At 65.5% G+C, this 25753-nt stretch overlaps 3 protein-coding genes across 4 annotated transcripts; all 3 read right to left on the bottom strand.

The window, feature by feature from the left end:
- Nucleotides 1-312: 312 nt before the first annotated feature.
- SLC50A1 (solute carrier family 50 member 1) lies at nt 313-2500 on the bottom strand. The gene is made up of 6 exons (XM_033082804.2): nt 2385-2500; nt 1729-1806; nt 1507-1630; nt 1275-1433; nt 1089-1208; nt 313-713 (listed from the first exon to the last, which is right to left on the bottom strand). The coding sequence occupies exons 1-6, from the start codon at nt 2447-2449 to the stop codon at nt 612-614; spliced, it is 648 nt and encodes a 215-aa protein (XP_032938695.1). The 5' UTR covers nt 2450-2500; the 3' UTR covers nt 313-611.
- A 1046-nt stretch (nt 2501-3546) lies between these two features.
- EFNA1 (ephrin A1) lies at nt 3547-6734 on the bottom strand. The gene is made up of 5 exons (XM_033082837.1): nt 6597-6734; nt 5069-5364; nt 4906-4971; nt 4610-4660; nt 3547-4307 (listed from the first exon to the last, which is right to left on the bottom strand). Exons 1-5 carry the CDS (start codon nt 6695-6697, stop codon nt 4189-4191), a joined length of 633 nt encoding a protein of 210 aa, XP_032938728.1. The 5' UTR covers nt 6698-6734; the 3' UTR covers nt 3547-4188.
- Nucleotides 6735-11042: 4308 nt separating this feature from the next.
- EFNA3 (ephrin A3) lies at nt 11043-20397 on the bottom strand. 2 transcript variants are annotated; one of them, XM_033083015.1, is made up of 5 exons: nt 20233-20397; nt 12814-13103; nt 12175-12240; nt 11949-12026; nt 11043-11812 (listed from the first exon to the last, which is right to left on the bottom strand). In XM_033083015.1, exons 1-5 carry the CDS (start codon nt 20343-20345, stop codon nt 11691-11693), a joined length of 669 nt encoding a protein of 222 aa, XP_032938906.1. In that variant the 5' UTR covers nt 20346-20397; the 3' UTR covers nt 11043-11690. The 2 variants fall into 2 exon arrangements, with proteins under 2 accessions (XP_032938906.1, XP_032938907.1); XM_033083016.1 differs by lacking the exon at nt 11949-12026.
- Between the last annotated feature and the right edge of the window lie 5356 nt (nt 20398-25753).

Here is a 25753-nt window from a genome sequence, read left to right as displayed (position 1 = left end):
ATGGTGGCTGCCCGTCCGTTCCACAGACTTTTACCCCCTTGATGTGATGGGTGGCTCCTGTAGCTCAGGGGGGTCAGAGCAGGCCCCTGGCAGCGCTGTCTTCCCTGGGGTCCCCTCATGGCCCCAACCCCTCTCCCCAACACCAGGGCTGATGCCTGGTGATGTCAGGATGAGCCCCCACCACAAGTAGCCCCTGTGTGGCCATAAGCAGCCCCTGGTTGGCCACAAGGAGCTCCCAAAGCAGCTGTAGCTCCCAAAGAGCTGTACCATCCTCTGCAGCAGCATCTGTAGGGAGGTACAAGAAGCAGGCACTGGGAAGTCTCTGATTTATTAAAAGGCACTTGAATCCATACAAAAGTGACACTTGGACCCCTGGAAGCCCCATCCCAGTGCCAGGCAGGGCCATGGGCACGGAAAACTATTCTCCCACCCTGGGATTTGAGGGGCTTATGGCACCCCAAAGACATTGCTGAGAGCTCCAGAGCCTTCACTGAAGGATGCAGGGCTGCAGGCAGGAGGTCCTTCCTGGTGTCCCACTGGGAGTGGTGGCACTCAGGGCTCAGTGGTGGGGCCAGCCCAGGCCAGAGTTGGGGTGCTCCTCAGGGGACCTCTCAGGTGGGCAGGGGGCTGTAGGGCTTGTCCTGCTCTGGCCTGTACCGCTGGAAGAGCCAGAACCGCACGAGGCTGGTGACGATCCCTGGCACATTGGGGACCTGCGGGAGGACATGGAGGGAGAGTGGATGTACTCCTCCCCCTGTGGTGCTGGGGGAGGTTTATTGGCCTCATCTCAGCTAATTAATTAAAATCAATAGTCATCATGCTGAGCCTTGTCACCCTTGGCTGGGTGACACACGTGGTGCTGAACAGGGCCAGCCCCAAGCCAAGTGCTCAGCTGAGCCATGAGAGGGGAATGGGGTGGAACGGGATAGGATTGAGTGGAATGGGATGAGGACAGAACAAAATAGGACAGGATAAGGTAGACTGGGATGGAATGGAGAAGAGGTAGAGTGGGTTGGAAGGGAGAAGGGTGGAATGTGGATGAAGTGGGATGGGATGGGACCCCTTGGCAATCCACCACCCCAACCCACTGTGATGTAGGGATCGTGGAGCTGCAGGCCATAGAGTGTCCAGCTGCTGGAGGCCACAAGCGTGGTGACGGTCAGGGGAAAGGACAGGCACCGCGTTGACTTGCTCCGGATAACCTTGGCCTGCAGGAGCAAATGTCAGGCAGGGCCCAGGGCTGGCAAGCCCCAGCTCTGCTGAGCCCCACACACCAGGTCAGCCAGTGGTGAGAGGTACATGGTGATGGTGAAGACACTGCAGAAGAGCCCCAGGTGTGTCAGGCGCATCCCTGTGTCAACCAGGTTGGTGAAGTAGCCATAGCCAGTGACCACCACAGCCAGGAGCAGCAGGACCTGCAGCAGCACGGGGCGCTGGGAGGGACAGCAGGGGGACATCAGGATGAGGGTCCCCCATCCTCCCCATTGCCCTAGGACCCTGCCTCACCTTGGCAGGGCTGTAGTAGAGATACACCAGGATGTAGAGGGTCTGCAGAGTTGCCCCGATGGCGTTGACAGTGATCACTGTCCCATCCCCCTTCAGGCAGCCATAGCCCAACCAGCTCAGGTTGCTGCAGGGATATGGCACAGGCACTTGGCTGCTGCCTGGGGATCCCCCCGCCCCTCAAATGTCTGTGACTCCCATCCCCAGGGCCCGACCCCGCTGTACTTGGCATCAGTGGTGAGGAAGGGCAGGAACTGGATGTTCTCCACACTCTTGGTCGCCAACATCTGGCGCAGGTCAGACCTGGGGAAAGCAGAGGGCAGTGCACCCCTCCACTCTCCTCCCCCGGCACCCCACAAATAGGATTCAGCACCATTCCCATTGCATCCCCAATCCCTCTGCACCAGCCATCTACGGACCACTGCACCCCAAACTGGGCATGGTGCCCTCCCCACTGCACCCCCAAACTGGGCCTGGTGCCTTCCCCACTGCACCCCCAAACTGGGCCTGGTACCCTCCCCACTGAACCCCCAAACTGGGCTTGATGCCTTCCCTATTTTACCCCCAAATGCCCCTCCACAGCCTCCACTGCAGCCCCCAAAATGCCTCTGGTGCCCTCACTATTTCACCTCCAACCCTCCCACCAGGCCCCACACTGCACCCCAAAACCGGCTCTGGTGTCCTGAGTGCACCCTCATCCCCCACGGGCCCCACTGCACCCTCCAATCCCCTCCCCAAGGTCCCCCCTGCACCCCAAAACCGTCCCTGGGGTTTTCCCCCCTGCACCCTCAACGCCCCCGGCCCTCACTGCACCCCCGAGCCGGCCCCGGTGCGCTCCCCATCGCCCCCGCCCCCGCCCGGGGCCGCCGCCGATCGCTCACAGGCCGGTGGCGAACATGGCGAGGGTGGCGGCCAGGCAGACGCCGGCGAGCACCGACAGGACCATGCCGGACCCCGGGGCAGCGGCGGGAGCGCGGCGGGGCCGGTGCTGCCCGCGGCGGAGCGGGGCGGGGCGGGACGCACTACCGGGGAGGGGCGGCGGGGATCCGGCTCCGAGCGGGGGGAGCAGCGCCGGCACCAGCGGGGCCGCCCCGCGGGCACCCGGGCGGCACCGGGGTCGGTTTGGGGGGTGCGGTGGGGGGAGCACCCCATAGATGTCATGTATTGAATGCCCCCCTCCAGCTCCGGGGGTCCCCACTTTGAGGGGTTTCATGTCCTGGTGCCCCCAGGGTCAACCCCATGGTCCAGATTACAGAGCCCGGGGGTCACACACCGCTGTGACCCCAGCTCCTCACCCCCGCCTCCTCCAGGAGTCACACATCCCTGCGACAACAATTCCCCAGGATCCTGCATCCCTGGCATTCACATGTCCACGGGATTCAAGGCCCTGTGACCCCACTGTCCCAGGGTGCCCCCAAAACAACCTGGGGGGTCCACTCATCCCTGTGACCTCAAGATCTCACCTCTCCACAATTCTCTGTCTCTAAGCTTCCGCACATTTGGGTGTTATGCAGCCCTGTGACCCCAGTGCCCCAAGACCTCACCTCTCCAGGACCCTCGCTCCCCAGGGTTCCCAATTCCAGGAGCCTCAAATCCCTGTGATCCAAGCTCCCTGAACCCATAGCGTCCCACACTTCAGGGGTCCCACATCCCTGGGGTGCAGCCAGGCTTCCCTGGGGGTTCCCTGGGGTGCAGCCAGGCTTCCTCCCCTGCCCAGCCCCCGGAGCTCTGGCTCAGGCCCCTCCTCCACCTCGGTAGGATTTGTCCCATCCCCTGGGCTTTGTCCCACTCCAGCGGGGTTTGTCCCAGGAGCTGCTGCCCCCCACCTGGAAGCTCCCTCCGGCGCAGGGGGAGGGGCCCCCACCCTCAGGGCAGGCCTTTGTGTCACCAGATAAAGCCGGGGACAGTGCCAGCCCCTGTGGCACTTGGCCACTTAACAGCCCCGTGCAAACACCAGCCAATTAATTAATTAACCAGCCCAACCCCCCACAGGGGCCAGGAGTGCCTGGCCCAGGAGGATGGGGGAGGTCTCAGGAGCTCAGCATGGTTTTGGTTATTTATTCCCGACAATGGTATAAAAAGTCCCATGTTAGAAAGCTGTACAAAGGGGGTGATGGGGGGCCCCTCCGGCACCCAGCGGAGGGGAGGGATGGGGAAGGGCCAGAGGATGAAGGATGGGGTAGGGGTGCAGCACGGTCAGGAGGGGGATGTTTCTTGTAACTCCACTCCCCTGGCTGCGGGGCATCTCCAGTCCGTCTGTACTCCCTGACCACTGACACTGGGGTTAAGTGGCCCCTGTGCCGGTGTCACCTGGCCATCCCCACGTCCCCGCCTGCAGGACACATTCCAGTTCGAGCCCACCACGGGCAGAGCCCCGAGGGTGGTGGGCAAGCTCAGCTGCGGGGCAGGGGTGCCAGCCCCCTGCCCCTCTCCAGTCTGGGGCACTTCAGCCCCTCCAGTTCCAGGCTCCCGTTTGGCCTCTGGCTGCCAGGACCATCCTGGAAGGGCCAGAAAAGCCTGAAGGCTCCAGCTGCTCCAATGGCTTTGGGCCCTCCAGCCCCATAATACTGACAAATCCTTTTGTCGCCCAGATGTGCGCAGGGCACGGCACCCGCGGCAGATGAGCGGGGACCACGGGGGTCCCCAAAGGCCACAGCCTCGGTGGGTCCAGGCACGTGGGGCAGCTCAGAGCCCCTGTGGCAGCAGGAGGGGCAGGAGGAGGCTGATGAAGGTGAAGGGGCGGCTGCTGCTGCGCATGGCCGAGTTCTGCCCCACGCTCCTCAGCACGTGTGCAGCTGCATCGTCTGCAGGGGGGAAAGAGAGGAACCATCAGCAACCACCAACCCCAGAAGACAAACCATACCCCAAGCCAGCAGCACATCACCCCTGCAGAGGGCTGCCACCAGCCTTGGTACCTCAGCCAGCTCCAGAGCCCCCAGGAGAGGCAGATGAGCTTAGCCCAGTACCCCTGGCAAACCCCAGTGCCCAGGCCAGTGCCCCCCACCTGCCTCAGCCCCCCCAGGAGGGTAACTGGGCTCAGGCTGGTGCCCCAAGAACCCTGTCTCTCCAGAAGGGAAACAGCCCCAACCCACAGCCCCCAACACACCTGCCTGGATCCTCCCCTTCTGTGTCGAGGCCGGGACAGGCGGTGCTGGAGCTGTGGAGCAAACAGAGGGTCACGCCAGGGAAAGGAAGCACCCCAACCTTCCCAAAAATCCTGTTTCACTGTTGGCTCTCCACCCCCCCACCACCAACACCTTCCCAGCCAAGCCGTGCATGCTCACACCCCGGGCTGGCCAGGGGCCACGGCCAGGCCGTGACTCAGCGCAGCCAAGGCCACACTGGGCACCACGAGCGGGAAGGAGAGGACGCAGGGGGGCCCTGAGGGGGGGTGATACTCACTGCCTTTGCCTGTCACCGTCACCTTCAGCTTCAGGCAGGCTTCACCATGGTGGTGGATGGGCTTGGCTGTGAAGGGAGAGGCAGGTCAGGTAGGGATGGGGGGAGCCTGATGGCGATTCCCTGCAGCACCTCAGAGCCCCCCCCGCAGCCTCCCAGCACTCACAGATGTAGTAGTAGCTGTGCCCCTCCCTGAACTCCTTGCCCAGCGTGAAGGGAGTGAAGCGCTGGAACTTTTCTGAGAACTTCTCAGGGCCGTGCAGGGCGCTGGGCTTGTCGCATTCCCAGCGGATCTGCTCCTTGGAGCGGGGCTTGCAGGCCTGGTACTCCTCGAGCTCCACCAGGTAGAGCGTGTAGCGCTCCATGGCCCGGGGGTCCACGCTGCCCTCCTCGTAGTGGGGGCAGATGATGTCCAGGTAGTCATTGAGACGAACCTCCACCGTGTAGTCACTCCACAGAAACCTGTGCCAGGAGCGTGGGCAGGGGGGTCAGCTCTGGATTAAGGGCCTTACTTGCACCCCCAAATCCCCATACCAGGAGGCCAGCACCCTGCCCACACCAGCAATGTGGGGGGAGAGGCACCCTTGGGTCCACCCTTCCCTGTGCTGAGCCTTGCAGCACCTGGAATAGCTTTGAAAGGGCAACCCCTCCTTCCCTCTCCCTCCGGCTTGGCCCCCCGGCAGTGAGTGGTGAGCGCACCCCACTTCCCAGCGCTTCCCAAGAGCCAGGGAGCAGGGAGGGGACCCGCTGGGACGCGCACCCTGCCCGCACCCTGCCCGGCCCAGCGCTGCCGGAGCAGGAGGCGTCGCGGCTCTCGCCGTGGGGCAGCCAGCCCGGCTCCAGCTGCGCCCCACACCCCAGCCGGGGGGGGCACGCTGGAGGCCTCCGCGGGGTCCCCACCTCGCCGGCTGTGGTGGCCTCGAAAGGGCACAGCCACCCACGGGGGCACCCCCTGCCCCCCAAATCCTGCGGGGGGAAACGGAGGACACAGCCCTACAACCGGGGGGAGTCCTACACTCGTGGGGGACACGGCCTAGGGAAGGGAGAGAAGCGCACAGAACTTGGGGAGGGAGGGACTTAGCCCAGGGAAGGAGGGGAAGCCCCAGATCTCCCCAGGGGATCCTGAGTGTGGGGCACCCCTACAACCTGGGGGTCTGGAGTGTGAGGGAGGGCTCCCCAAAAGCCAAGGGGGACCATCCTAGAACCTGAGAGAGGCCATGCCCTGAGAGGGGGGCACCTCTACAACCAGGGGGAGTCACAGCTCCGGATGGGGGGAGACCCCTAGAGCCCGTGGGGCTGTTCCTTGAGATGGGGTCAGCCCGCAGCCCCAGCGGCCGGTGAGCAGGGGGCCTCCATGCAGGTCTACCCCCCCGCACATCCTGCCCCGTGTTTGTCAACACGGTCCCCGGGGCCGGCGCCGGGGCTGGCGCCGCGCCCCCCCGCGGGAAGGAAGCGGCCCCTTCGCACGGCCCTGGGAACGGAAAGGCCCCCCCGGGCGCACCTGGACCGGCCCCGCCGCCCCCCGCACGGTCCCGCACCGCGCTCCGCACCGGCCCTGCCACCTCGTTGCGCCGCCCGCCCCGCACAAAGGCCGCCGGGGAGCGGAGCGGCGCCGCCCGCGCCCTCGGGGCGGCCGGTGCCGGTCCCGGTGCGCGTTTGCGGGGGGGTGCCGGTGGGAGGCGGGGGTCACTCACCGTGGGTTGGAGCTGTTCCAGAACACCGTGTGCCGATCGGCCGCCGCTGCCCAGCACAGCCCTAGCCCCAGCAGGGCCAGGGGCACCCCCGCCTGCCCCATCGCTCCGCGGGTGCTGCGCTCCACGGGCGGCCCCTCGCCCGCCCCCCGCCTTAAGTACGGCCCCGCCGCCGCCCCGCCCCCGCCACCGCCCCGCGCTCGCACAACAACACACGGGACGAGACGGGGGGGGACGACACACACATGACACACCCCCCACTGGTATCGATTAGGGGGACGCGAACCTCCCCCACACCGAGATTGGCACTAGCTGGGACACAAACACAACCCCCCCCCCACACCGGGACCGGGCAAACCCCCGTCCCCCTACCGGGAACGACACCGGGCATGGGGACACACGACGAGTACCCCACACACACAACACCACGCCCTCACCCCGCGCTCCAGGTCCGCCCCACCTGGACACACACACACACCACCCCCCCCACGGGACCGGCACAGAGCAGGGGCACCCCCCAACAAGAGACCCACAGCAGGCAGGGACTGCACACACACACCGGCACGGCGTGGGGGGCAGGTCCTGCCCCATAGCAGCACCGACCGCCCACGGTCCCGAGTGGGGTCACCTTCACTGGGGGCAGCCCGGGCTGATCCCCACAGAGTCACCTCGGGGGCTCAGGGAAGAGTGAACCCTCCTTACTGCGAGGTCTGGCTGAGGGTGTGGGGTGGGAGCTGTGGGTGCAGGAGTGAGAGCTGTGGGTGCAGAGGGGGAGCTGTGGGTGCAGGACAGGGGGCTGTGGGTGCAGGAGGGAGAGCTGTGGGTGCAGGACAGAGGGTCTGTAGGTGCAGATCTAGGGTGGACACAGTGGGCACACAGAGGGCTGTAGATGCAGAGCTGGGGTGGGCACAGCAGGCACACAGGGGGCTGTAGGTGCAGAGCTGGGGTGGGCACAGCGGGCACAGAGGGTCTGTAGGTGCAGAGCTGGGGTGGGCACAGAGGATCTATAGGCACAGAGCCGGGGTGGGCACAGCAGGCACACAGGGGGCTGTAGGTGCAGAGCTGGGGTGGGTACAGAGGGTCTGTAGGTGCAGAGCTGGGGTGGGTACAGAGGGTCTGTAGGCACAGAGCCGGGGTGGGCACAGCAGGCACACAGGGGGCTGTAGGTGCAGAGCTGGGGTGGGTACAGAGGGTCTGTAGGTGCAGAGCTGGGGTGGGTACAGAGGGTCTGTAGGCACAGAGCCGGGTTGGGCACAGCAGGCACGCTGCCACTGTCTGGCGGGAGCGCGGTGCCTCGCTGTCGGCTCCCATTTGCTCTGACATGGATCCATCCGTGTCCTGGACGGCGCGCGACGCTTCGCCGCGTGTTGTGAAGCGATAACTCAGCCGCATTTGCAAAACAACTTTCCTCTTGTTTATTCCATAATGATCCATTGATTGTGGGTAATGTTGCATGCCCTGTGCCGCAGCGGGCGCGGAGCGCTCCCCTGGCACGCGGCGGGGGCTCCGGCAGGCGCCTGCACCGCAACCTGAGAGCGCCTGTGGCTCCTGCAGCCAAGGCTTCCTATGGGCCCAGGCCGTGGGGCTGGGTGCCCCACATCCCACCCACATCCCACCCGCATCCTGCACATCCCAGCCTCTCTCCCCACACCCTCGCTCCCAGGGAGGGGGACCAGCTGCTTTGCTCTCATGCTCCCTGCTTGTGGCCAGGCCTGACATCATCCATAATGACAGTGCAAGGCCTCTGTTTCTGGTGCTGCCGTGGCTTGTACAAGGGAGCACCTCCTGGGAACACCCCTGGGATCCCAGAGCTGGAGCATGGCACGTGCAGGCCACGGGGATGTGTGCAGCCAGAGAGTGGTGGGAACTAATCCCATGGTCCCTGCATTGTCCCCCTCCACATCAGGGACAGACTGTCCTTGGGGAACCAAGGCAGGACTGGTCAGCCCCTGGTGCTTGAGCCTTGTGCTGGGCCTGGAAAGGGCACAATGAGCTTCCTGTGGCACCATGCTGGTTCCATCCTGAACTATTGGGATGTGGTACCCAACTCTGTTGGCCAAGGGGCTCCCCTGTCCCATCTGCCATGGCCCCAGCCCTGGAGCAGGGCCACCAGGACACAGGATAGGGTCGGAGAGTGAGGCCACCTGGACACACCAAGACCCAGTGTCACCACCCTGCCTGGCCCAGAGCACTAGTGGAGGACCAGGAGTGGGAAGACAAGCTCATTTCCCCTGCTGGGCCAGTCTATGGGACAAGCTGGGGCTAGAGGTGCACCACTACCTCCCTTGGACACAATGGTGAGGCACAGAGTGGGCAGCACTCTGGGTAGGCTGAGTGCCCACCTGCAGCGGTGGTGTGCACACGGTGCACATGGTCATGGCCACGGCACCTGGAGGCAGGTGACAATGAGCTGGGATTGGTGCCCATGGTGGCGGGACAAAGGTTTTGTGCTGTAAACATTTCTGCTGCTCCGCGTGGGGTAGGTGGGGCCGGCCAGAGGCCACCGAACTCGTGACAAAGTGTTTATGGTTTTCGACTGGGGACACCCGGGAGTGCCCTGGCCCCTGGCTGGGCTGACATCACCCATCTAAGGCTGGGGGAGGAAGAGTAGCCGTGCTGTTTGTGGCCAGGAGCGAAGGCCACGGTGACGTGCAGTGCTAGCTGCGTGCAGCCTGGCAGGTAGGCATGGCAGGTAGGCATGGCTTGATGCCAGCCTGGTGGGGGCAGAGCCACAGTCCCAGGACTGTCCAGCCGTGCCAGATCCTCATGCCTTTGGCCAGAGAGCCCTGACTGGGCAGGGGAACTGCCCTGAGGTGAGGCAGAGCCTTGTGCCACACAGCTGCTCCTGGCACACATTCCTGCTTGGATCTGCTGCCCAGGCGGTGGAACCCCAAAGTACCCAAGGGGCACCCAAACCTCAGTACTGGGGTCCCAACAAGGTGGGACTTGGGGCAGCTGGGCTTGGGAATCCCCTCTATGAGCACCCCAGAAGACTCCTGGTGGGTCTAGGCTGCCCCCCTGTGCTAGGCACAGTGAAGCAGGACCTGAAGCAGACCTGAGCCAGGTGGCCAGTGCCCACCAAGCCATCGGTGGTGCCATGCATGCATAAGAAGCAGTGCCAGGGTTGAGGCAAATGGCAGGAAGGATCCTGCAGGCAGAGCTCTCTGTGCCAGGGCAATGACTCCAGCTCTTGCACTCCCCCAGGGCACTGGCCACCTAAGCTGTGTCAGGCCTACTATGTCATGTGCCACCAGCATGGCACCACAGTGGGACAGGTGCTATGGCCAGTCCCTGGCAATCAGCACCTGGCTGGATATGGCCCTCGGCAGTGGCAGTGGCGCTGCCCCAGCCACACCATGCCCACCCTGCCTTGGGTCAGCAGAGAGCTGCCAGCGGCACCTCAAGACCCCGGGGTGGGGTCCATGGCAGGGACCTCAGCCCCACGTCGGGCCAGGCCTGTCGGAGCGCGGGGGGGATGTGGGGAACCCGGCGCCTGCTGGGACGGCTCCCAGGACCCGTCTGACGGGTTCGTCGGCTCTTCCCGCACCCGGACAAGCCCGGGCCGGCGGGACACCCAGCCACCGCCCAGCAGCGCCTGCTGGGTGGGGGAGAGCGGCTGCCCTGCTCTCTGGGGCTGTGAGGACCCCCTTCCCCGGGAATCCACATCGGGAGTGGGGCGGCAGCCCCTCATCCCTTGCTGCCCTGTGGGGAGAGGGGTTGCCCCCTCCCTGGCCCGCCCCCAGCCCCGCAGGGCGCAGTCAGGAGCCCACGGCTACTCCCCTGTGTGTCTGTGGGGGCTGTGGAGGTCTGGGTGCCCCAGCAACACCCCCCTTTAGATGAGACCCTGTCCTCAGGCACAACCCAGCCCTCACATCCCCTTGGCTGGAGGAGCGGGGGAGGAGATGACGGCGTCCCCCATCCCGCAGGAGCCGCCAGCGTGTGCCAGATGCCCCCAAAACAGACAGGAGCCGGCATGCCCGGCAGAGCCAGACGCGCCGGGGGGGTGATGCCGGAGTTCCCATGTGGTTGCCAGCACCCCATGTCTGCTCACTGTGCAGCCGGTGAGGATGGCAAGGAAGACTCTCCTGCCCCCGCTGCTCCCAAATTCCACCCCAGCACCCCCAGGGGCTGCTTGCCAAGGGCCCCCCGCGCTGCCCTTACCTTCAAGCGTTCCTGCCGTCCGTGCTGCATTCCTGTGGGAAGCACCGGGTCCCTGCCAGATGCTCCCTGTCGGCGCTGGGGGGTCGGTGGGGAGCAGAGTCAGCGGTGGGGAGCACCCTACATCCTCCTGCCAGCGGTACCGAGCCCGTGGCTGGAGCTGTCGTGCCTGGAAAGGCGGGTGGCACGGTGGTCAGCCCTCTCCTGAACACCTGTCCTGGCGGGAGACCCCCCCGGGAGGGCCAAAGCCCCTCCGAGGGCTGGAAATGCTGCATGCCACCATGACAGGGATCCCTTTTTTTATCCTTTTATTATTTTTTTTTATAGACTAAGAGCAGAATATGAAAATCACCAGCCAAAGCACTTGAAAAAAAGATCGAGAATGTTTTTTTTTTGTTTTGTTTTCCCCCAAAAAGTGTCTGTGCGTTTGCATAGGTCGGGTCTTCACGGAAGACGAGGAAAATCCAACACGTTCGACTATGTACAAGCCAGCCCGGGGCCGGCGCCGCTGCCTATGGTACAGTATAGATATATCTCTGTAGTCGCTCTCTGTACAGTATGTATAGATCTATATGCGTATGTACAGACTGCCCGGCCATGGGGGTCCCTGCCCTCATCGGGCTCCCCCCCAGCCACGGGGCACCGGGGGGGCTGCGGGCAGGACCCCGCGCCCCGGGGTGGCGTCGGCGGGAGGTGCAGCGGGCCCAGCCTCAATCCCTGCGGACGTGGCCGTATCATCCTCCGGCGGGATGGGAGGCGAGTCCAGCCGGGTCGGAGCGTGCCATGATCCCTGCCCCGCGGGGCAGCTCTGCAGGCGGCTCTCCGGGCAGGGGGAGGTGGTCTCACGGCGGTTCCCCGCTGGCTCTCACGAGGGGCAGCAGGTCTGGGGGGGCCCACTGGGCAGAGCGGCGCTGGCCGGGCCCCCGCGGGCGCCGGGAGCTACGAGGCCAACAGCGTCATGAGGAAGAGCGCGGCAGCCACGGCCAGGGGTAAGTGTTCCCGCTTGGGGCTGGTGCCGCTGATGCTCTTCTCCAGCTTCGGCATCTCCGGGTTGAAGTTTTCTGTGGGGAGGAGCGAGAGGGTGAGGAGGGCAGCGGGGCGGCCCCAACCCCCCACCCCGTAGCTGGGGCTGCCCCAGGGGCGGCGGCGGGGGGCGGGGATGCGGTGCTGCGGGGCCGGGGGCTGTGCCTGACTCACCCAGGTCCTCGATCTTCACCTCAGGCCGCAGGGTGAACTGGGGCAGGGTGGGCGCCAGCTTCTCCCCGGAGTGTGACGCTGTGGAGGGAGAGAGGGGACGGGGTCATGCTTTCTGGATGTCCTGCACCGCAGCCCCCCTCCCCGCCAGGAGGGATGGGGGACCCACCGGCCAGCCTCGCCGCCCCCGCTCGCACACAGCCCCCGGGATGGGCACGGGGATACTTACTGGAGGCGCAGCAGACGAACACCTTCATCTTCAGGCAGGCCCGGCGGTGGTTGTGTGTCGGCGTGGCTGCAAGGCAAGAGCGTGCTGAGAGGGGCTCCATGGCAGGGATCCCAACCCCAGGCACCCCGAGGCTTGGTGGGTCTGGGCAGAGGGGGGGGTCTGGTCCTGCCCAAGGGTGCGCTCTGGGCTGGGGGAATGCAGCAGCATCCCAAATCCTGCACCAATGCCCTGTACCAGCACCCCAGCCCTGAACCCTCAGCCCCAACATCCCAACCCAGCACCAGTATCTGGCACCAACACTGCACTCCTGCAGCAGCAGCCCCTGAACCCTGATCCTGCATCAGCATCCTGCGTCCTACATCATCATCCCCCAGCACCCCATCATGCACTGGCACCCCCATCCACACTCCCAACCTTCTCCCCATCTTTCCCCACATCCCTATCTGCTCCCTGCATCATGTAACCCCCTCCACCCCTTGTTTCTTCAACCCCTCCCAGAGCTCCAGAGCTGCCCAATTTTGGGGGTGCAGGGGAACCAGCCAAGGGGGTCCTCCCTGGGGACGCAGAGGGGATGGGACCTGAGGGAACCCATCTGGGGCTTGGGGCTTGTGCGGGGGTCCCCCCCGGCGCCCCACGTACATATGTAGTAGTACTCCTGCCCCGCACGGAACTCGTAGCCCAGTGAGAAGGCGCTGTAGCGCTGGAACTTCTCCGAGAACTTGATGGGGCTGTGGGGCGCGTGGGGCCGGTTGCACTCCCAGCGCTTGAAGCCCTGGCTGGTGTTGCAGGTGCGGTACCCCTCCGCGTTCACCATGTACAGCACGTACTGCTCCAGCCGGTGCTCGGGCACCGAGGCGTTGTAGTGCGGGCAGTAGATGTCCAGGTAATCGTTGACATTCACCTGCACCGTGTAGCCCTCCCGCCGCAGGCTGCAAGGGAAAGAAGGGACGGGAGGTCGGGGACACGCCCTGCACCTCCCCAAACAGTGTTCCAGTCCTCCAAGCAGACCCAGAGGCTGGACGAGCGGCAGGGTGGAGTGAAGGTTGGAACTCTGGGAACAGTGATACCCCCGTTCAGCATCTGTCTGGGGCACCCGACACAACCCGAGCCTCGTGTACCCGCAGAGCAGAATCACCATCCTGGAGGGGACGGGCGGACCGAGGTGGGGGGGACAGGCGCAGCTGGGGACGGGTGTCAAGCCACATGCAACAGGTGGGATGGGCAAGAGCGCGGCCAGAGGAGACGGTGCTTCTGGGTCTGCCGGGAACGTGCCGACAGCCTCAAAGAGGAGACGATGGACAGACAGACCCAGAAGGGCATCACGGTTCCACAGGCACCAGGGTCTCCACGGGACACAGTCCGTAGGTGTGCGGGGGGCATTCCCTGGCATTCCCCGGCATTCCCCATTTCCAGCAGCCTGGAGCCGACCCACAGCTGCCGCCCACCACGGCCCCGGCACGCGCCGCAGCTCGGAGCCAGGATTTCTCACCCTGCTCTGGCTAATCCCGTTAGTTCGTTAATGCCGTAAAGGGTGGCCCTGGGGGAGCCTCATTTACATTGATTAGGAGCAGCAATCCCCTCAGATCCACTCAGGAGAGGCTCCGCTGGCTCCTAATCCGCGCCCGACGGAAATCCCGGCCGCGGTAATCCTCGCCGCCGCGCTGACCCGCTGCTCCTGCCAATTAATTACCACCCGCCGCTGGCTCGGCACCGAGCCACCGCGGCGGCACCGGACCCTGACCGGACCACGCTCCGCCGCCCGCTCCAGCGCTGCCTCGGGGGTCCCTGGCCCGCATCCCGCAGGACATGGACCGCAGCATCCCGGCACACGTGGCCGAGCTCCCCTGTGGAGTTCCAGCTCACGGCGCATCGCTCTGGATCACCTTTTCCCACCTCTCAGGGCAAACCCCAGACCGTGCACCCCCAAAGCATCACTCGGTGTCCCCTTGGCTTTGGGGCAGGACCCCGCCACCCCTCCTGGAGCCGAGCGGCTCCCTGGGTCTCCCCGGCAGGGCTGGGCAGGCAGCGGGCAGGGCTGCGCGTGCAGACGCCCCACCCTGCACCATCGCCCCCGGCGCCGTTTGAGGAGCCCCGGCACTCCGCCAGCGCCCGCGGCACCCGGAGCCGAGCGGCGGAGACGGAACCGTAGCGGGACGCGGTGTCGGGCGGCAAAGGGGGGCCCAAGAAGCGCCACCTCCGGCACCGGGGGGGCAACAGGGGAGGCTGAGGGCAGAACTCGTCACCCGTGGGACAGGGAGCGCAGCCCCACGCGGCCCCTCCCTCGCTGCGCAGCCGCTATTCCGCAGCCCATCCCGGCACCCGCCGGCAACTGCTCCGCCGGGAAGGTGCTGAGGCAGCCACCCTTGCTGAGCGGGCGCCGGGACCTTTCATCTTCCCCCTTTGATGTGGTGCGAAGGGGGGCGGGGGGAGAAAAAGGCTGGTTATTAAAGAAATGGCCCCAAGGAGAAAATCGCAATTAACTCCACGCGGGACGCAGAGCTGGGACGCCAGCGTACCCCAATACCAGCTGCCCCACACCGGGACAGGCACCGGCAGCCAGGGCTCCCCGCAGCCGCGCTGTGGCTGTGCCGTGGGACAGAGGGACTAAAGGAAGCCTCACAAGTGATGCTCTGTCATGGGGTGCTGGGGAGCAGTAACCCCCCATTCCCTTGTGGCACCCAGCGCCGAGGCACAGTCCCCTGGGACCCCACGCTGGAGTTTGTTAAGCTACGGCTCGTTAAGAAGCGTGGCTGCTGATAAACAGCCTCACTAACGAGGCACCAAAGTCTCCCCTGGGCTGGGGGACACCAGCACCCATGGCAGGAGACCCAGGTGGTGTGGCAAGGGCCCCATGGTAGTGAATCCCACTGCCATTGCCAACTGCCATGGCATGTCAGGAGCCCACCAGGCATCACCATAAGCTGGGAGGGGCTGGGGAATGGCCCCATATGGGAAGTGCTACAGGGCCACCACAGCCTGAGGCACATCCAGGTGAACCCGGTAGCACCTTTGGCCACAACAGTGTCCCTGCCACACTTGGCTCCTGCACAGTCACTGCAGAGCAGCACCTCACTCAGTTAGATACCCCCGCAGTGCAATGATCCAAGTACTCCAAAATATGCTGACAGCTCCATCCAAGGAGCCCTTGGGCCTTGTTTGGGGTGGAAGGGCAGGAAACAGACACTCTGAGAGAGAGACTCTGCCTCCTTTCTCATCAGCATCCACCCCAGAGCAGGCATGGGCTGCCTGGTCCCTGACAACTCCACAGCTATTGGGAAGCACCAGCAACCTGGGCTGGACCCTCGATATCCCAGACTCCGGCAGCCATGGCATGGCCGGCGGGGATGGTGGGCTCTGGCAGTGCCCGAAGGGTTAAGTACGTGAGGAGAACGGGCAGCATCACTTCTGCACGACTGCGTTTGTAGAGCAGGGCTTGGTGAGGCAGTGGTACCTTCCAGCAGCCTGTCATGCTGGGCAGATGGATGTCCCCTGGCAGCATCGGCCCTGGGCTCACTGCCCACCGGCCCTGCACCGGAGGGACCCTGGTGAGACCCTGGTTACCTGGCACGCCGCAGCCACCGGTGAGCTGGGCGGCCGCTCCGCTCCCATCTGCTGCCATAAATCCGGCTGCGTGCCGCACGCTGGCTCCCACACTGCTGGGGAGCGCCTGGTGCACTGCAGCACGCCCCGGCAGCAGTGGCACGGCGAGGACCAGACCCCTGGCTGGACCCCCACATTACAGAGACTCATCCCCATGGTGCTGGAGAGGCCTGGAGGGCAGCAGGGCCAGAGCTGGGCTCAGGACCCCACATTGGTGGTGCCAGTGGTGAGGAGCAGGGCAATGCAGGGTGTCCTCGATGTGGTGACAGCACGGTGCCCCCGAGCACTGGACAGCCCCCAGCACAGCCAGGCTCTTTGTTTGGCTCCAGCAGCTTCGTCCTTTTGGCGCATCCGGGGCTCATCCATCACCCAGGGAACAAAAAAGTGCCATTGATTTACGAGTCCCCTTCCTGTCACCCTGCACCACAGCGAGGCAAAGGCGCATCGACCACTGTGGCCGGTCCACCCCGACGGACGGAGGGACAGACAGACGGACCGTCCATCCACACCCACCGCTCCGCCGCGGGGGAGATGGGGGGCTCAGCTCGGCCCCCCCGTGCCAGCCCTCCCCACGCAGCCAGCGCTGCACAGTCACGGCGCCCAGACGGCCACGCACACGCGCGCTGGCTCGGCAGACAGCGCCTGCGACGCAGCCCACGCACGCGGGTGGCACCGAGCCACAGCACAGCCCCCCCGGCCTCGCCTGGCGCAGCATCGCCGGCACACGGTGTCCCCGGGGCCACCTCCCTGCGTGGGGAATTGGGGCTCTTGGGGGGGGAGGCGGGGGCTGCTCCCCACGTGGAGGGACCGGGGTGCCACCAAGGCAGCATCGGCGTGACAAGGACAGCTCTCCCTGAGCACCCGGGACTCCAGCACCACCCTACAGGTGCCCCCAACACCCCCGTCACTATCGACGGCCATACAATCCCTGTAATCCCAGCTAAAGCCGGCACCTTCCCGTGTTGCTAACAAGATCAATGAGATTTCTAATTGGGTTTTAATTAAACCATCAATCTGCAACCGGTGACTCAATTACCAGCCCGGGCAGGAGCAGGTGGCCCCGGCCCTGTTGCACCCCGACACCGCGGCCGCTTCTCCCACGGGAATGCCATCCGTGCTGCCGGGGCTCGGTGCCGCCCAGCACCGTGACTCACGGGGCACGGCACGCTCTGCCCATGGGCACCCGCTCCTGCCAGAGCTGCGGCGTGGATGGATGGCTGGCTGGGGTTTCTGGGTGCCCTGGGACCAGTCTGGAGGGCAGAGCCATGGGGTGGGGGCTGGCTGAGCCTCCAGCCAGCCTAGGGATGCCCAAGGTGGTGTTGTTGGCACTGTCCCTACATTCAGCTCCACAAGTGGGCACAGGACTGCCCCTGCTTGGGCACAACTGCCCTGCACCTTGCAGCACCTCCTGCTGGATGCCCCCAAACCTGTGGGTCCCTCCTGCTGTGGGTGACTCCGTCCTCAGCCCTGCAGGTGCCAGTGAATGGGAGGGGGGATCCGGCCAGGCACAGCCCTGGGGTTGGGGTCTGGCTGCTGCAGAGGAGCCTGGGCCTCTCCAGACCTGTTCTGCAGGGATGTGGCTCCTCTCCTATGTGACATGCTCTCCAGTGAGCCTGCTCTGCACTGGGACTCTCCAGAGCCCACTCCAACCCTCTCCAGAGCCCACTCCAACCCTCTCCAGAGCCCACTCCAGCCCTCACTGCCTGCGACACAGCCTCAGCCAGATAAAAGCCACCTTGAAGAGGTGAGCGTGGCGGCAGCGCCGGTGCTGGGGGGAGCTGCATGAGCTGGGTGCCTGCACAAAGTGCCAGACCCTCCCTGCACACAGGTGGGCTCTGACCCCCACACCACTGCCAGGCACCAGCACCCTGTGTACCCCCTCTCACAGCACTCCCCACTCTGCCCCCTCCATGGCACCCAATGCCCTCAGTATGAGCATCCTCAGGCCCCACATCGGGGTCAGTGGCACAGTGTGGTTCACCCCAACCTGCTCTGGGGTGCTTCTTGGGGCGCAGCAGTGTCAGGAGCGCTGGCTATGAACAGGAACAAATTGCTGTCCCCATCTTGGCATCTGGGACACCCAGCAGGGAGACAGCCTCCAGCATGCCAGGGCCCAGCTTGCCTGGGGATGCTCCAGGAGCCCCTGACCCTGCTCAATGAGTCACCCCAGGGTCACAGGCCCCCCAAAAGCTACTGCTGGGTGGTCATGACTGTCCTGCACCTTTGTCCCAGGCCACCAGGCCTATTCCTGGCAGGACTGGGGAGTGGAGGGCAGGGAGGAGTCAAGGGTCATCCCACACCCCCAGGGCTTGCTGGCTGCCATCACTAGAGGTGATGAGACAGACAGATGGAATGCACAGCTGGACCAACAACCAGGCCGAGCCAGGAGCAGGATCTGAGGATCCCACCTTCACACCTCCCCTGGGCTTTGCCAACACACCCCAAACCCATGGCATGAGGAGTGCTCTGCCTACTTGGTGACCCTCCCTGGCCTCCTGGCACCCCCAGCCATTCCTTGCGTGGACAAGGGGCTGAGCTGCCACCAGCCCCCTACTTCCCAAGGCACTATTGGGACCACAGTGGGCTCTGTGGGCTGCTCCCTGCTCCATGGGCTGCCCCTCGTCCTGCTGTCCTGCTGAGGGCAGCAACAGGGGTACCCAGGGTAGCATGGCAGGAGACACAATAAATTCATGGGGTGCCTGGCGCAGCCCCCAAGGAGTAGCCACAGCCATCCACACATCTCCTCCCCAGAGAGCCCTGCAGGGCCAAGCCAGGCTTGTTTATAGCTCCACTTGCAGCAGGGTTGCTGGGATTTGCAGGCTGCGGCCCAGGGAGCCTAATTCCCCCCATAATTTATCTAATCCAGACACTTTGCCGTGCGGCTATAATTGCGTCCGAGCTGCCGCACTGCCTAACAATAAATATCAGCTCCGGAGTCCCTGGGACACGGCTCTGCCGCAGCCGCCCCCACCGCGCCGCCCATGCCCTGAGCCGGACGCTCGCGGCCGTGCCAGACACGCCTGCGCAGGGGGTGCGGGCATCTGGCTGCGACACCCCCGGCTTGGCACGGCCTGAGCACTGCCAGCCCCCTCTCCACCCTGTCCCTCGAGAGGCGCCGGGGCAGCAGCAGGTCATGGTGGTGATGGGGTGGGGACCCTCAGTCACGGAGAGATGAGGGTAGGGGTGGTGCCACCCGCCAGCGTCGTGGCAATGTCACGGTGTGGGGACGAGATTGGGGGTGAAAGGGGTCCGGCCGGAGCAGGGGGGTGCAGGGGGATGCCTAACGTAGCATCAGGGCGAGCACAGCACCTCGCCATTGTGCTGCGCCTCGGCACGTCGCACACACGCACGATTTATGGGGCCCGAGCTTCCGCCTGGCGACACAATCTCAATGGCAAGGAAGGGGGCTGCCGGGGCTGTTCCCACCCTGCACAAAGGGGTGTGGGATGGGGGGAGCCCAGGAGAGCCCCCGCACCAACGGGCCGCCAGAGGATGCTCTGGCTGGATGCATGTCCCCGCCACACCCCTGGGCACTCGCACCAGCGAGGGACGGAGAGGTGGGCGATGGCAGAGGGCGCAGATCGCCGTGGAGGGGGCAATGGACGCACCACAGCACGCAGCCCCTCTTTCCCAGACGGGGAAAGACCCCTCTTTCCCAGACCGTCCCCACGGCACATCCGCTCTCTGTTGCGGGCACGCCGCCGAGGGCAGAGGCAGCCCCGGCACAGGGTGTGAGGGAGGGGCTCAGTGTCCAAGGCCACCGACCCCCGACTGCTCTGCTCCCGCTGGCCACTCCCACCCTCCACTCTCACCCCCTGCTGTCCCCGCAGCTCCGGGAGCCACCCCGGGACCGCCACTTCTGCCGGCCAAAGGCGGTGGGGGGCGGCAGGCACCTGTCGGGCCCCCCCGCCTCCGCCGCGCCGCCGGTGCCGCTCCCGCACCCAGACATGCGGGGGGCGCGACTGGCGGGGGCAGCGGGACCCCTGCTCGCCCCGGCGCACCGGGAGGTGGATGCCTGGAGGAGCCAGATTCTTCCCGCTGCCCCCCGAGGGTCAGCGGTGGCGGGGGGGCTCTTCCCCCAGTGCTCACGACCCCGTCGCGCCCGCACCAGGAGCCGCCGAGCCCCGCCCGGCAGCGCGGCCACGGGGACACGAACCGGCCGGGCGGCTGCCCCCCTCCCGCCGCGGTGATCTCTGCCTTCACGGGCAGGGCGAGGGGCACCGGGGGCACCGGCACCCGGGGCCCGGCAGCCCCGCCCGCGCGAGGGCGCCGCGAAGAGACCGGCACCGGGGGTCCCGCAATCCCGGTGTCGCCCGCCGCCCCCAGCGCATCCTTCAGCGCGATCCCCGCCGTGTCGCCGCCGCGTCCTTCCCGGCGGCGCCCCCCACCCCGCGCGGCCCCGGGGACATCTCCCCCCCACCTCCCGGTGCGGGTCCCGGCGCCCCCGCCCGCACTCACTGCGGGTTGGAGCTGTTCCAGTGCACGGCGTGCCGGTTGCCCAGGGCCCCCGGCGGCCCCCGGCCCGGTAGCAGCAGCAGCAGCGGGAGCAGGGGCAGGAGCCCAGCCGCCATCCTGCCGCCGCCCGAGCCCGCCGCGATCCCGGGGAATGGAGGGAGAACCGAGCCCGAGCCGCCCGCGCCCCGCGGCCCCGGCGCCCAGCTCCGCCCCGCGCGCTCCCGCCGCCGCCGCGCCCCCGCGCGCGCTCCCGCCGCCTCCCCGGGCCCGCCCGCCCCGGCACCGGCTCGGCACCGGCACCAGGCTCGGGCTGCGGGTCCCCGCGGATGCAGACACCAGGGTCGGGTCGCGGGAGGATCAGGTGCCACCAGAATCTCACCAGGACCTCCATGGGTGGGGGCACCTGTGCTGACACTGGGGTCTCACTGGGACCCTTGTGGGTGGACCCACATGTAGGTGCCCCCACGCCTCTCCCAGTGGGATCAGGTGCCACTGGGATCCCCCTGGGACACCCACAGGTGGGGGCATCAGATCCAGGACCCACCACTATTGGGGTCTCCCTGACTGGGAGCTCTGGGCCTTGGGGCAGCAGCCCCTGTGGGTCTGTGTTGCTGAGGCAGCCATGGGTGGGGGGTCAGGACCTCAGAGGGTCCTCATGCTGTGCCATGGGGGTCACATATTTGCAGAGGGGTTTGGCCGCCCTGGAGGCACAGGAGTGGGTGGGAGGGTGTGTGTCCATGTACCAGGACAGCCTGGCTACCAAGGAACACAGTCACAGTGCCAGGCTCTGCTGCCTGCCCTGACCCCCCTCAGGAACCAGCACTTGGCCAATTGCCCACCCACAGAGCCAGGCCCTCATTCTTCCCTCACCCCAAGGGTTCGTGGGGTGCAGGTCCCTGAGGGGAGCCACGGGGGCTGTGGGTGCTCCCCTGGGTGCTGGTCTCTGCCGCCCATGTGGGGATTGAGCTGAGTGCCAGCTCTCACTGCCCGTTCCCAGTGAGATCCCTTAGCAACTGGCGTGCAGCACCGCCCGGCAGAGCCCAGTGCCAGGCATGGCACCCTGGCACACGTGCGCACACACGGGCATGCTCGCACCGGCGCGGGCACACTCGGCTCGCCGGGTACACGCAGCTCGCCCCCGGCTCCCACGTGGGGCCACGCCGAGTGCGTGCACGGCACCACCGCTGGCCCAGCAGCCTCTGCCCCGGCAGGGCCGCTGTCGTGCATCACCTGGAGCTTTGGCAGCCTGAGGAGTTTGTGAATGAAACCAGGAGGTTTCCGAAACCGTGGCTGGGCTTGCTGAGCCGGCCGGAGCTGCTCCTGCCAGGAGTTATCTTGCTGGCGTGGTGAGCGTGGCCAGGGTGGTGCAGTGCCAAATGTCGTGTCCCCAAGTTCCCCAGTGGGCCTGGAGACTCTCAGGCCTCAGCAGGTGTCACAGTGTAAGTGACCTGGTGCTGAGTCTTGGGGGGGTCTTCTGGCTCCCCAGAGTTTTGGGAGGAGCTCAGTGTGGGAAAAGAGCCACCCCATTTCTTCTCAGGGTGCTTTTGGCCATGTGGATGCTGCCCCAGTCCATGGAGGGGGACAAAGATGATGATGGGCAGGGCCCCAGTCCCACTCAGTGCTGTGCTGTGATGCCCATGGCAGGGCTGTGCCCCAGCCCCTATTCCCTATCCATACTGGTGGCACTGGGAGCCCAAGCCCCTGCTGGAGCCCTGCTGGGAAGGGGGAGGGGGCCAGCGGAAGGGCCCGGAGGACCAAAAAAGCCTCTATTAATTATTCATCCGAAGAAGTGAAGTGAAGAAAACACAACACGTGGAAAAGGGCTCTGGCTGCCTGGGGGTGGGAGTGGGGGGATTGCTGGGGGGGCTGCAAGGGTTGGGGCACTCAGGTGCTGCAGGGGCTGGGGCACTCCGTGACAGCGGCAGCGGTGGCATCTCAGGGTGCTGCACACCTCTGGGAGGACCCAAAGCACCGCGCTGCCACCATGGAAACGCCTTGGCTCGGCAAACCCATGGCAACACCCACCTCCACATGGAAACCCCCCGCTCATGGCAACGCACGCACCGCCGTCAGCACCCGCACAGCGCCGTGCTCACCACGGGGGTCCCCCCCACCACGGCACACCCATGTGCAGCCACACGGAGGGATGCACCGAGTGCTCTGCTGGGGACGAAGGCACTCGTGGGGCAGGACACAGCCCAGGAGCATCACGGTGTGGACTCGTGTGCAGGTGTCAGCACCCACCAGGAATTACTCCTGGAACCGGCACAGAGAGGGGGCTTGGCTGGCTTTTGCCTCGAGGGATGTGGTGTCTGTGGTGGGATGGCTGAGAGACACACCCAGGTGGCTTCGCTCTCGGGAGGGCGTGAGGCCTTGAGCCGTCCAGGAGAGCTGGGGCACAGGGCAGCCGTGGTTCCCCACTCTTTCCGTGCCCCTCTGTCTCCTCCACTCTGTGCCTGTCACGCTGAGGACCAGCAGCTTTTGGCGTCAAAGCGATGGGGAAAGCTCCCACCTGCCCTCCATGCGCACCGGGGGGCTGGAGCGCAGGCCCGGCGGGGCAGGGGACCCGCTTTGCCCGCCTCGGTTAATATTTAACCGCGGCTTCCTGTGACAGAATGTCGCAACCGCAGAGCAGAGCCGGCATTCAATAAATCATCGCGCCGGGCTGGGAGCTGGGCTGGGGGAGTGGGGGGGGGCAGCGCCCAGCCGAGCGAGAGGGGGAGCCGATAAATAATTCATTAAATAAATAAACATGGTGAGAGTGCGGGGAGGAGGCAGGAGTGTAACCAAGAAAGGGCTCGGTGAACGCGGGCATGAAATATTCACCAGCCACACCTACCAGGGCCCAACGCGCTGAGCTCAGGGCTCCCGACCCGCCTGCGGGAGCCAGGTGCCGGCACGTGTCCAGCCAGACACGGCAAGAACATGCCAAAGGCATGCAGGGCGGATGGCCTGGGTCGGGGAGCAGCGAGCTGGCAGTGCTGGCATGACCATGTGGAGATGAACTGTCCTGGCTTCTGCCAGCCTCTCCTGGCAGCGTTTGGGGCAGCCCCTCACAGCCCCATGCCAGTGTTTGGGCACAGCTCTGTGCTGCCAGGCTGGCACGCCTGGGGCACGCTCAGCACACACCGTGTGCCCACCGGCTCCCGTGTGCTCCTCCCTTTTCTATCCCATGTCAGTCGTTAAATTTGAATGAAGCCTCACGGATGGCTGCGCTGCGCCAGTGCCTTGACGAGAACCGGGCGGGCATCGCCTCGGGGAGGGCGCAGGGTCTGAGCCTTCCCATTTCCCACGGAGCTCTGGAGGAATCCTGGGAGCCATCCCAAAACTGGGCTTGGGAGTGCTGGCAGCGTGGGCACAGGGGAGGTGAAGACGGGTGGCCGTGCCACCAGCCACTCACCTCCCTGGAGAGCCACAGGTCCAGGGAGAGCAGCCTCTTCCCAAAGGGACCAGAAGCGAGCTGTACTGCGCACGGGGACATAGGAGCGATTCGTTAATTAGCACCTCAGTGCTCTGAATTGATTTATGTGAAGCTGGATTTTGCGGGCTTGCAGAGGAGAGTTGGTTGCCACCGCAGCATCGGCCACCAGTGAGGGAGCAGCGGTGCCAGGCGGCAGCGCCAGGGCCGTCAGAGGAAATCAGCTTCCTTGTGGAGCCGCTGGATGAAGCCGTGCGTGGTTCCCAGCTCCACACCCGCCCACCCGGGCGCTGGGGCTGCTCCCGCTGCCCGGCGGGACGGAGGAAGCTGCAGGGTTCCTGCCCTGGGCGCCAGACGCCTGCTTGCCGGAACCTTGGCTCCAGCAGGCTCTGCTGTGCCAAATCTCACCCGCCCTGGGTGTGTGGGCACCCAGAGGTGCCGGATGGGAGGTGTGAGCCACCAGCTCCTCATGGCTCCCACGGCCAGCAGCCACGGTCCCGATGGTGTCACGGCATGAGGGTGATGCCAGGTAGAAAAGGGTGACCCCAAGGTGCAGCACAGCCATCCACACTCCCACTTTAGCTCACTCTGGGCAGTGGACTGGTGTGCCAGGTAGTGCTACGGTCCTGTCTGTCCCCTGTGCCACATCCCTTGTCCCAGCAGCCCACACGCCGGCGGCAGAGGTTACCTGGCAGGAAGCGCCTGAGTCAGCAGCCGGCACCGGGTGACTCAGCCTGCTCCTCTCCTCTCCTCCCGCATGGCAAATCCCCCTCCTGGCCTCAAGATCACTCCAATATCATTTGCTGGTGGCAGCCCCGGCCTCGCTCCCAGCCCCTGCTGCTCTGACATGACCACGGCATGGATGTGCTGGAGGGTGGGAGGGCCATGCCAGGTGGGAGGCTTGGGTACGGTGGGCACAGCAGGGTCTGGCACATGGCCCCACTGCAGCCACAGCTCCCTGGAGAACAGACAAGGACACAGATACGGGTTTGATGCTGGTAGCTCCAACATCTGGCTCTCCACTGGCCCTGCATCATGCTCTGCTCATCCCGGCCATGCCATCCTGGTGTCCCCTGTGAAGTGTCTGTGACATTAATCTGATGAAGGAGGGACAAGTAGTGTCGATATCCTGCTCCCACCATACGTAGTTCACGCCACAATCAGTACCTGGGAGCACTGGCAGAGGTGGCAGTGAACTGGGAGGTGCCAGGCTGGGGGCTCCAGGGATAGATCCACAATGCACTGTGCTCTAGGTAGTTCCTGTTCTGCCCTGACCCTGCAGGTGATGGTGCCAGGGGACCTGCAGTCCCTCAGGCCCAAATGAGGGCTGGGGATGGGCACAGCTGTCCTAGGAAACACAGGAGCCATCCTAGGAATCTCCAGCTGGCACTGAGCTTGGCAGTGTGGGGATATTCTGGCTCTGCCCTTGAGATGGGCCGTCAGCATTGCTCACCTGCCCATTGGGAACAACCCATCCCCATCCCCATCCCCATCCCCATCCCCATCCCCATCCCCATCCCCATCCCCATCCCCATCCCCATCCCCATCCCATCCCATCCCCATCCCATTCCAGGCAGGGGCCACGGCCACAGGTGAGCATCCCCAGGGAGAAGGGCAGAGTGACACAGTGCCCCTGCCGTGCTGTGCCCTTGATGCTGGGCAGAAGTGCAGGGAAACAAAGGAGCCAATAAGCTGGGGAGGGACTGGGGCTAAGTGTGCAGGCGCAGGAGATTTCAGAGCCTGAAATATTCATCAGGGCTGATGCAGCGCCTGCCGTCACGCCGGCCGTGAGCGATGGCATGGGGGGGCTTCAATAATGCATCGCTTGGAAATAGCTCATGAGAGGGACTGGGGGCACAGTGAGAGTGGGGGATCCCTCCACTGGCTGCAGTCACCCCAGGCCTGTGTTTTTGGCCAGGTGATGCTGCGGTGCTGGGAGCTGGGTGCTGGACAGGGGACAGAGCAGGAGGTGGTGGTGGTACCACCTGGGATAGCCAGCAGAGCACCAAGAGGTGCTGGCAGGTGTGCTGCTACCCACTACCTGAGGGGCAGGCAGAGGGCCCTGCATGGGTGCAGTGCCCCTGCAGCCTGGTAGTGTCCAGTTGC

The sequence above is a fragment of the Catharus ustulatus genome, chromosome 30 (genome assembly GCF_009819885.2).
Source record: "Catharus ustulatus isolate bCatUst1 chromosome 30, bCatUst1.pri.v2, whole genome shotgun sequence".
In the NCBI taxonomy this organism is placed as follows: Eukaryota; Metazoa; Chordata; class Aves; order Passeriformes; family Turdidae; genus Catharus; species Catharus ustulatus.
The sequence above is the reverse complement of the archived record's forward strand: the minus strand, read 5'-3'. Positions and strand labels throughout refer to the sequence as shown.